At 34.5% G+C, this 12,278-nt stretch overlaps 1 protein-coding gene across 1 annotated transcript; it reads left to right on the top strand.

The window, feature by feature from the left end:
* Positions 1-471: 471 nt before the first annotated feature.
* Positions 472-11,715, top strand: LOC103253307 (thioredoxin domain-containing protein 16-like; the record flags this gene model as incomplete). The annotated part of the gene is made up of 5 exons (XM_008051666.1): positions 472-615; positions 1,746-1,805; positions 6,409-6,577; positions 6,912-7,048; positions 11,631-11,715. Coding segments are annotated over 5 exons (595 nt in total), but the record flags the coding sequence as incomplete, so codon positions are not given.
* Positions 11,716-12,278: the final 563 nt, after the last annotated feature.

The raw sequence follows: 12,278 nt of genomic DNA, 5'->3' as shown, positions 1-12,278 counted from the left end.
CCTGATATGATTTACCTTTCTTCATGAACTGATAATCATTTATAGTTATATATTTATTCAGTAATCGGTTTGTCTTTTCCTCAGCTAGCAACTCCATGTGGTCAGAGACCACGTTTGTTTTGTTTACCACTTTCCCTAGTGTCCACCAGAGTGCTTGGCATATAGTAGAGGCAGATAGACACTGTCCAAGAGGTATGGTAGAACCCTTTTGGATTATAAATTAATATAGTTATATAGGAGCAAAATAGCACTACTTATTATTAGTAGAACAAATTTTAATTTTGGAATTGACTAAAATTTCACAATTCTGAGTCAGGAAGCATCTCAGAGATGTTGAAGGTAGGAAGCCAGGCAAAGGTTTCAAAATATTATGACTTTTAACTATTAAGATAGTATGAATTCAAAAGTTTCTGCTTAAATATTTTAAATTATCTATCTATATTTAAATTAATTTCTTTTCAAACATTTTAGATACTCAAGATGACGAAGTGGCAGAAACTGTTTACAGAGACAGGAAGAGGCAGCTACCTTTGGAACTTACAGTGGAACTAACAGAAGAGACATTTAACGCGACAGTCATGGCTTCTGACAGCATAGTGCTCTTCTATGCCGGGTGTGAGTAGGAGCCTTTAGAAGAAATTATCTGTATTATATACTAGGACATCTAAAAGTACACAGATTTAATTTTTCATTCTGCATATCACACGTTGTAAAAATGACAGAGCTTTCATATGTCTCAGGTTATCTACACACATTGAGGCATTCACTTCTAACTGGTTCTGGGATTGTACAGCCGGTTTATATGTGATTTACAGCTTAAAGGCTAATTACTCAGAGATCTGTCACAGAAACAAAGAACTGAGTCCCCATGTTCTCACTCATAAGTGGATCCTGAACATTTATCATGACACTACAAGAAAGGGATTGGCTGTAGCGGGACACTCCCAGAGAGGTTGGGGGGGGTTGGCACATAGCATCAATAAGGGCACCTCATCCCAAACCAGGCCAAGTGAGGACCCAAGGGAAGCCCAAACTTCACCTGTATGATGACCGCTTATGTACCTAATCCTGAATTGTACTCCACATCTTTAAAATAATAATTGTAAAAATTAAAGGTTAGTGATTAAGCTAGATGTTAATTTTTATAAACTTTTATTCAAGCCAATGGTTTTGAATGTATTAACAGTTCTTAAAGATTTGTAGTAAATTTATTGCTTTTATCTTCAAATAATAGCCATTCAGCTATATTCCTTGCAGTACAAATGCAGAAAGTTGTCTGCCTTTGAAACTCCCTTAAATGTTTGGACCTTCTTGAGGGCTGTAGATTAAGATACTTCTCATTAGGAAATAACAAAGCCGGGTTCGGTGGCTCGGCCTGTAATCCCATGCCTTTGGGAGGCTGAGGTGAGCGGATTGCTTGAGTCCGCGGGTTCAAGACCTGCCCGGGCAGCGAGACCTCATCTCTACAATACATCAGAATAAATCAGCCGGACATGGTAGCGCACGCCTGTAGTTCCTGCTACTTGGAAGGCTGAGGCGGAAGGATCGCCGGAGCCCAGCAGGTCAAGGCAGCGGTGGCCGGGAGCGGCCACTGTACTCCAGTCTGGGCGACAGAGTGAGACTCCAACTCAAAAAAAAAAAAGAATAACAAATTTGGGAAACCCCATAAATCTATATGTTTGTTATATCTAAGTGTGGGTGCTTTGGAGATACACATGCATTTTGTTGAATTTTTTTTCATGTAGGGCAAGCAGTATCCATGGCATTTTTGCAGTCCTATATTGATGTGGCAATTAAATTGAAAGGTATTGTACTATGGTATGCATGCTTATTTTCCTGATTCTGAGCTGTAGCTATTTGTAAAACTATATGTTATGTTAAAGAGGTAGAAAGCTATATAACATAAAATTTCAGGTTATTATGTTTGTGTCTCCAAGGTTAAGTTAATGAGCCAAGAGTTTCCAAAGCGTCCAGAAGCATTCACTAGGATTTGTCTTCATGGAACTGTTTATAATAGAAAGTAGAAAACTTATACATTGCATACTTGTGGCTACACAGTTAATTCAGGAATCTTTTGGCCGAATTCAGTCTTTCAGTGACCATTTTTTGAGTGTCTGCTCTGTGCTAATTACTATTAAATGTTGAGAATAAAAATTTGGCAGATAAAACCCAGTCTCACACTCTAATGAGAGATGAAAGATCCCAGTGTTTTTGAAGTTAGTTTACTTCTCATAGACTAGATCTTTTTAAAACTATCATGAAACCAGATCCAGTTGTAGGCAAATATGAATCCAAGCAATGAACTTTAACTCATAATGTCTATTCTGTCATCTCAGCAAAGAAATAGGGAGAAGTAGGGAGGCCTGTTAGTAAGACAGAGATGATGATGGGTTAGGTGTCCACAGTGTTTTAGTCATTTGAATAAGATGGAATGGACCATGCTTTGTCTCTGTGATATCATTTTCTCCTACTGTTTATCTTGTAAATAGAAGATATTATGGTTAAATAGGCATATTCCTGATTACATATCTACCATTTAATTTTGGGAACACTAGCTTATAGTCTCTTTCATTATTTTGCAAGTTCCTTAGGGGTAGGTAGTGTGTCTTATATCAGCTTACTGAACTTGGGATATTTTGACGTAAATTGAAAAATATCTGAGTTTTAATAATTTTTGAATAGATGAATAAGCTAATATAGTAGAATTTCATAATTTTTCATTTAGGGGAAATGAATGCTAATGTACAACATACACATTGTTGTACTTATAAGTTGTACAATTTATACATTGGGGCTTTTGTGAGCTCATGAAATTGATGCTAGAAATTCAACCCTAAATGAACCATTCTTTTTATTTCCCAAGCACATTTGATCCAACTTTTGATAATCTTGTTATTGAGTGAAGGGATACTTAAATCTATACATAGTATGATCCCCAATTATTTTTTAAAAAGCAAACCCTGTTATTTGCTTTCAGATTTTCCTTTGTAGTTGGAGTATATGAACAAATTTAGGTTTCTTCTTTAATATTCTCTAACCTCTTTGGCAAATAGTTAGAAGAAAAGAAAAAGAAAAAATATAAAAGCCATGATAAAATAGTAATTTGATACTATCCTTCAATAATAGAGTTAATGATCACCCCCTGAACTCATTTGGTCAACACCAGATGATAATGGAAAAAGATTCCCTTACTTTCTTCTCTTTTAATGATTTAAAAAATAGACTAAATCAGCCAGGTGTGGTAGCGCATGCCTGTAATTCCAGCTACTTGGAAGGCTAAGGCGGAAGGATCGCCGGAGCCCAGCAGGTCGAGGCTGCGGTGGCCGGAAGCGGCCACTGCACTCCAGTCTGGGCAACAGAGTGAGACTCCAACTCAAAAATAATAATAATAATAAAATAAAAAAATAAATAAAAAATAGACTACTTATCCCTTCAATGCAAGGGATGTGAGTTCCATGTGTTTTTAGAATTAAAAAGCAGATAATCAACCCGAAAACTTGCTTTCCTTTTCATTGACTGTGTTCTTTATGAATAACAATTGTGTTAATAACTAGTTATCAGATCAATAGACACCTTTGGAAGTTCAGGGGCTTAATGTGAAAATGCACGGTGTATGTAATTATAGTGTTTTCTGTTTGTGCTACAACCTATAATATAACATTGTAAATTAGGAAAATATTGTAACACTTTGGGCACTTAGTTCTATAATCTTTCACGTTGACTGTGGGAAAAAGCAATTTTTCTTCTCAAAGACAATGAAGAGTATATTTTACTCAGTCACAAGGTGGCAGCAAATATCAAATTTTTATACTTACGTCGCATCTGTATCTGCAAGAATCTATTTTTTCCCTTTACATTAGGAATCTATTTGAAATAAAGTATACGGGATATAATACTATAGTCATCTTAAAACATTAGACTATTCTAGTTGAAACATGAGTTAATATTGAAATCATTTTTCAAGAAAGAAAATTAAATTTTCAATTGGTAACTTCAATATAAGTAGTCGTAACTTTTAATGATATATATCAGTATGATTTTTCCAGTTTTAAAGAAAACATTAGAGTTTGTCTTTTCAACTGTAGAGACCAAGGAATAACATTTTTAGCAGCGTTAGACATGCTAAAGATGCTTATTGAAGGGAAAGAACTGCAGCTTTAAGAGCAATATATTTGATATTTGGATGGCGGTATATAATATGGTAGTTTGTATAAATAAGCATCACCAGATGAAATGATTAAAGGATAAGAAAACTTTGGTAAAAGCTACTTGCGCACGCATGTTTATTGCAGTATTATTTACAGTAGAAAAAACATGGAACAAACTCTGCTGCCCATCTAAAGAGGACTGGATCCAAAAAATGTGGTACATATACACAATGGAATATGACACAGCAAAAAGAAGGACAAAATTATGAACTTCAGAGCAACTTGGATGGACTTAGAGGCTTCATAATGAGTGATCTATCACAGAAACAAACAACCGAGTATCATAGGTTCTCACTCATAAGCAGACCTTGAAAAGCTATCATAATACTGTAAGAAAGGGATGGGCAGTAGTGGGAAACTGCCAGGGGGCAGGGCACACCTCATCAACAAGGTACCTGCATAATGAACATTCGTATACGTCATCCTGAATTGTACCCCACGTCTTTAAAATAAAAAATTAAAAGAAAAAAGAAAACGTTGGTAGAGGAGCCATTTAGCAGGTAGGATTGTGGAAGGAATAGGATTTATATTTGTTTATATGCTCACAAACTATTCAGGTATTTATATCCATTAATGTAAAAATTTTCAATTTGTTTATGAAGAAATCTCAGTGTGCATTCTATGCATTTTATTGCGTGCATACTATGCCACAGACATTGTACTATCCAGTGGACATATAGTGATGAATAAGACAGACTATACTGCCTGCATTATCAAACTATTAGTTAACACGAAGTCTAAAGTGATAAGTTATTTCATCTATGAGAACTAATCAAGAATTTTTAAAACTATAATTTGCAGTATTAAAAACTTTTGATGATAAAATATCACATTTTACAGTTTTAATCACAATTTTAATTTAATATCATTAGGTTACATTTAGACTATATCCTACATTGATATGTAATGATTCTTTCTATGATCTAATATGACATTACAACTTTTTATTAGAATTTATTCTTTTGATAGCTGAGTTGTGTGGTGCTTGTTTTATTTAGCGTTTGATCTTTTTCCACACAGTAATATACATATTTTAAAGAACTTTACATCTTTTATTAAAGAGCAAGTAGGAATTTCTGTTTGAGGTTCTATGTGTTTTCTTAGGCTGAAAAAAAAATAATCTTTAAACTGCATAGGGACCTGGAGTCCTAGATGAATTTCACATGTGTCATTTATTCACATGCATGTTTAAGGGGTTCTAGATACTAGAAAACCGGTGATGAGTAAACAGACACAGTCCCTGCTCTCAGGGAGCTCTCACGGTCAAGACAGACCTTCATCAGATAATCACGCAAATGAGTACATAGTGATATAATGAGTACATAGTGATATCAGGAGATGGAAAGGAGTTCTATAGGAACTTATATCCAAGGAGCCAGATGCAGACCAGTGTAGTCACACCCAGTGAGATAGACCTGACTCTGCAAAGGCTGGTGGGAGTGGGCCGATTCCAAAGGAGAAGTGAGTTTTGAAAAACTGTCTCTAGCATGAGTGTAGACACATCGAAATCAAGGGACTGAATTGGAAGCCTGTTGTGGTTTTCCAGCAAAAATGGTGGCCAGAGTAGTGGCAGTAAACAGAAATGGACAGTAAATAGAGATATGTAAAATTTAGGTGGTAAAATTGAAAAAACATGCTGATGAATTAGACATGGGGAGTTTAGGATTGCACATGGGGAGCTTAGGATTGCGGAGACCTGGAAGATGATGCTTTGCTTTCTGAGTTGTCTGAGAATGGCAACATTCAGCAACATACACAGGAAGCAAATCATATTGGGTTTTAGACATGATGACTTTGAAGATGTTTCCATTCAGGAGAAAACAAAAGGCAGTACGTCTGGAGTGTCAAGGAGGAGTCTGGGCCAAAGACATACATTTAGGATTCATTAGATTGTTGATGGCTATTGAGGTTCTCTAGGAAGAGAGTGTACAGCCAGAACAGAGGAAGCTTAAACCGAGCCTTGAGAGACTCTCAACCCTGAGGGTAGAAGAACTTGCAAAAAGGGCCAAAAAGAAGAAGCTAGAGCAGGGGGAAAAAGCCAGTAAGGGAAGGTGCTTCAAAGATCAAGGGAAGGGAACGTAAGCAGAGGTGTCTCATGCTGAGAGCTTAAATAAGAATAGGACAGAAAAATATTGAAAATCTTAAGCAAACGAGTTTTCTATATTAATGATTGCAAAATGTGCATTTTCCTTTTATTTAGGCACACCCAGTATGCTTCTTACTAGAGTAAACTGTGCAGATTGGTCTGATGTATGTACTCAGCAAAATGTGATTGCATTTCCTGTTGTAAAGATGTACAAGGAAGGCGAGAACCCAGTATCTTATGCTGGTATGCTAGGCAGTGAAGATCTCCTAAAATTTATCCAGCTGTAAGTATTCAGCTTCACTATAAGGTTTCTCAATGTTTAGCTTTGTAGAAGTTCTAATTCTCATAATTTGTGGACATGCTTTACATAGGCTAAGGAGGCTACTAGCATTGAGATCACAAAATCAATATTGATAAAGATTCTATGCATATTCCATCACTTTTGGAGAGATAATAACTTTGTTTTATGAAGCTATTTTTAAAGAATAATATTTGATTACCTGTATTTTACCAGATATTTATCCTATGTAAAATATTGTTTGCTAGGTTCAGAATTTTCCAAACTGAAAAAAGTATTTTTAAAAATTAATTGTTAATATAGTTATATATTCATCCAGCAACAGGATTTCATATCCAGTGAACATAGCCTCGACCCAAGAAGCAGAAGAATATTTAAATGGGGAACTATATCAAGACCTGATCTCCTATTCTAGTGTGTCAGTCCTGGGACTATTTAGTCCAACCATGACAACAGGTAAGTAGAGTTGAGCTTTTGATCTATACAGTGTGTAGTTAAACACTCATTGCTTTCTAGCTTTTTTTTGAAGAGTGTCTTTTTAAATTGTAGAGTATTTCAAAAGCACAGAGAAGTGTGAAGAAAAAATATGTAATCTAGTTATTCAGAATATACACGCTGTTAAATTTTGATGTAACTTCTTCCATCTTTTTTCTGCATATGTATGTATTGCATATTTATGTATGTTTTAATGTAATTGGGCTAAAGCTGTGTATCTGGGTTAGTATCTTTTTCTTTTTATTTAACATTACTTTGGTGTATGTTTTCCATGTGATTAATGTTTTTCATAGACATTATGGCTACATAATATTTAATTGAATGAATATACTGTTTTATAGCATATATGCTATAATTTATGTAACTACTTACACACAATATTTGTGGGGTTTTTTCCTGTATGAGAAGATCATTCTTTAGCTTCTTAACCATTTTTAAGTGCCTATTTAGCAAGTATTAAGAACGTTCACATTGTTGTACACCTCATCTCCAGAACTGTTTCATCTTGCAAGACTGAAACTTCAACAACTCTCCATTTTCCCTTCCTCCCAGGCCCTGGGAACCACCACTGTACTTTCAGTTTGCATGAATCTGACTGCTCTGGGCACCTCATATGAATGGAATCCTGTGGGACTGGCCTTTTTCTGACTGACTTCTTTCAATTAGTATAATGTCCTTAAGGTTCATCTGTGTTGTGCATGTGTCAGAATTTCCTTCCGTTCTAAGACCAAATAATATTCCATCGTATGTATGTACTGCATTTTGTGTATCTGTTTATGCAGCGACAGGCACTCGGTTTGCTTATAGGCTACTGTGAGTAATGCTGCTGTGGGCGTGGTTGTGTAAATCACGCTTTGGGACTTGGCTTTCGATTCTTTTGAATTTATATACCCAGAAGCAGAATTGCTGGGTCATGTGGTAATTCTCTTTTTAATTTTTTCAGGAATCACAGTATTATTTTCTGTGCTGCCTACACTGGTTTACATTCCTACCAAGAGCATACAAGGGTTTCTTCAACCTCCTTGCCAATACTTATTATTATTTTGATAGTAGCTATCCTAATGGGTGTGAGGTGATAACTCATTGTGGTTTAAATTTGCATTTTCCTAATAATTAGTGATGTTGAGCATCTTTTTATTGTGCTTGTTGGCTGTTTGTGTATCTTCTTTGGAGAAATGTCTATTCAAGTTCTTTCCACATTTTGAGTAGGATTACTTATATTTTTGTTGTTGATTGCAGGAGTTCTTTGAGTATTCTGGATGTTAACCCTTTACTAAGATTTGATTTGCAAATATTTTCTCCCATTCTGTAGGTTGCCTTTAACTATGTTGACTGTGTCCTTTAATTTTTCTTTTTTTTTTTTTCGTTTCTTTTTTTAAAGTTTTTATCCATTTAGTTATTTCAGCACATAGGATGATGTAGGGGCCAACTTATTTTTTTCAAAACACTTAATACTTGTTCTTCTTTCTCTGCACTTACATGTGATTTCACCATCACAATATTAAATCCATATCTACATATATGTATATATATCTGTTTAAATATTTTCTATTTCATTCACTTTACCTACTGATACTTATTCTATGAGTTTTATCATACAAGTTAAGTATATAATTGGACAAATCTTGTCTTTTTGTCTTTACATTTTCTTTTCTTTTTGCCTATTGATTTTTCTAGGTGAACATTAACCATTTATATTTATTATCTTAACTGATTTGGATATTTGCTGTTTGTTTTATGCTTCACTGGTGTTTCTTTAGTTATTTGTTTTTATTTTTGAAATACGAAGCATGCTTCTTTTGTTTGTAGTTTCCTCAGGACAGAGAAGATGTTCTTTAAAAAAAAAAAAAATTGAACCTATAACGTTATAGACCATTTCATTAGCTGTTGAATTAACCAAAAAAGAACAACAAGGACCATTTCAGTGATTTGATTCCTTCTTGTAGAAGATACTTTTAATGTCTTGTACGGGGTTTTTTTACTCTATGAAACACTCTGGTCTCTTATTACGGACTCAGATGATCATTATTGCTGAGTTGTTTTTTTTTTTTTGCATTATGTATTTCTCTTTCACAAATTCTTGCGTTAACTTTCTCAAAGTTCTATTAGGTTGGAATATTGCTGCAAAATTGAAAAACGTTTACAACGAACACCCATATACTCACCACCTACCTTCTGCCATTAGCATTTTGCTGTATTTGCTTTAGAACATACATGTGTGTCTGTTTGTATATTAATTCATCATATTTTTGATACATTTTAAATTAATGTTTTTGCATTCAACTGTGATATGCTTATAACAATTATTTTTACTTTGAAAGTTTTACATTGCATCATAAACTGTTGTGTCCTTTTAATATCACATCTTTTTTCTTAGGAATGTGTCTGTCAGTAGCATTTCAAGGAAGGGTACACACAGGGTGTTTTTCTGACCAATAGTGTTTCTGAGAATGTTATTTTTAGCCTTTGCGTATGGGTGACTTCTTGAATTGGTAACAAAACGCTTAATGTTTTCTTCACTATGCTAACTCTTCTCATTTATCCAACAAACCTCCCTCTTCTTATTATTCTTTCCTTTGAGATGAATTTCAAATTCTGAATGAAATATTTTAAGAATATTTGCATGGGAAGAGGATACCATTGTCTAGCCATATGCTTGTATATAGTAAATTCTGTTAACCACTTAGTAAATTTTGCTTTGCACACATTGATGTCTAGCAAGTTTTCTCTACTCTGTTTTCAAAAGTTTTAGAAATAAAAGCCAAAGGAACATTTAAAAGAGATAATCAGAATATTAATGTATACCTTATGACTTAACCATCTTTGAAAGCAAAACCTAGGGAGTATAGCTTTCTAATGAAAAAAATTAATGAAAAATTGTGAATGAATTTGTGTCAGGGTTTTATTCCTTCATCTTCCTTCTCTAATGTTTCTGCTTCCACTGCTGACTTTGTCTTCTGTGCATCTTAGGTGCCTGGTGCTCTGACGTTCTTGTTTATCTTTTACACTAGTTCTCCCTCCAAGAAGAATTTAATTCTTCAGTTAATTAAAAGCACAAATATGATCAAATTATTAAAACAAGGATAAAAGTTAAGCCATAAGATAGTAGAGGATAGGACTAACAGTAAGCAGCTATTAGTAACTAAGGAGTCTAGAAAACACGACAGTTGATTATAAAACTTGGTCCTAAGCAATCCGGTTGTACAGAAAGATGAGGTTTTTGTCGCCTTATCATTATATAATAAATTGTAACATACAAGTTGTGATGCTCATTCATCCACAGAGAAAACTTTTTCCTGACTGTGAATACTGAGGTAAATTTTTCATACTGTTTTTTATGTAGGGAGTCAACATAAGAAACAGTATTCTTGATCATGTTATTACACAATCGATGATGAAATGTACATGTAGTCATCTCTCAACAAAACTCAAAAGCATAATGTTAAATTATATAAAGGTAGTGCTGGTATACTACAGTGATGTATCCTGGATGCAATACTTTATCATTTCCACTGGATTGAGTGTTCCCAACCTTGTCAGTTAGGTATTTCTCTTTACTTCTTTTAGGTTTGTTTGGTTTTTGCTTGTTGTTTGTTTTTGCAGACACTTATATGTTAGTCACTGGACTATCAACGTCTATTGAATGAGAGAAAAAATAATGATAAAAGGCTATTATGAATTAACATTTTGTAAGAATATGTGTTTTACTAGCAAAAGCTAACTACTGTGAAATTAAGTTTAGTCTAAAGCTGCTTCCTTAAATATATTAAATTCAACCTAAAGGTTTCTTCATACATAGTGAACTGTAACCTAACTAGAAGTGTAAACAGACTATAAACTATAACCTATTCTTATACTAATCACCAAGTCTTGGCCAATGAAAGGTAGCCAGCTTCCAATCAGACAAACACTACTTCTGTTTTTTATGCATATAGGCACTTAAAAAAAATTGTCGATTTAAGTGGTACAAGTGCAGGTTTGTTCCATGAGTGCACTGCATGATGGTAAGGTCTGGGCTTCTGTTAAGCCCATCACCCAAATGGTGTACCTGGTACTCAGTGGGTTGTTTTCCCACCTGCCCCTCCCTCCTCCCTGTAGGAGCCCCATTGGCTGTTCCTATCTTTATGTCTGTGTGTCCTATAGGCACTTTTAGATTTTGTGTTGCCAGCGTGCACATCATTTTACGTACCTGTTGCTGTTTTCAGGCTGCATATGAGACAAGTCTCCATTTGCCCTTCCTTAGGAACAAATTGAAAGGCACCAAATATCCTTCAGGAACTCTGTATGATTAGGGTGCTGTAAATCTTATAAATTACATTTAGAGTTCATTTGTTTAGGAAACCGTAGTTGTATTTCATCAATGTACATTTCTTTAGTAATCAAATTTTGTAAAGAGCATAAATTTAATTTTGAACCACTGAATTCTGTAAGTTGTGTGCACTTAAATGTTTACACTTGTAATCAATGAAGTACGGTCACCTCTTAATTTCTTCATACATAATTTAAAAGGTTTCAGATTTTTGTTTTATCTTTGTATTTATAGCAAAAGAAGACTTCAATGAAGCAGGAAACTACCTAAAAGGATACGTTATCACCGGAATTTATTCTAAAGAAGATGTTTTGATACTGTGAGTTTATTGCTCTTTTAATTTTAGGGAGGAAGATGTTATGCAATATAAGGTGTTGCTTGCCTTTACACAGCTGGATGAAGGAAGATAGGGTGGAAACATGTATTAATTTTTAATTTTCTTCTGGAAGATCTGGAACGTGCCAGGATGTTTAGGTTCTTTAGATATTATTTTACTGTAGGTCAAAGTCCCTATGGGGTCAGTCTTGGATTCATAATTTATCATCCCCTTATAAAAATTTTCCTCTTAGAGTTTTCGTTCCCACAATTTTGGTTCTCTAAATTGTCGTAATCTTTGGAGAGTTCTAAACTCTCGAGCATTTATGTTTTTTTGCCACCAAGGTTTATATTTTTAAAATCAGTAGTTTTTTTGCCACTTAAGTTGCTTTATTTGTAGAACTACCAAAATATTTAAGTTGCTGTAGAATGAAGGACTGACCTGCAGATTTGGAGATTATTATTAGTACATAACACATTCTATATCCTTGGGCTATTTTCTGGTGCAAGTAGACTTACCTCAGTAAGCCCAGTAGTTTGTCTTTCCTCCTTTCTGTTTATGTTATT

The sequence above is a fragment of the Carlito syrichta genome, unplaced genomic scaffold, assembly GCF_000164805.1.
Source record: "Carlito syrichta isolate Samal-C Ts95f unplaced genomic scaffold, Tarsius_syrichta-2.0.1 Scaffold219389, whole genome shotgun sequence".
Taxonomy (NCBI): Eukaryota; Metazoa; Chordata; class Mammalia; order Primates; family Tarsiidae; genus Carlito; species Carlito syrichta.
The sequence above is the reverse complement of the archived record's forward strand: the minus strand, read 5'-3'. Positions and strand labels throughout refer to the sequence as shown.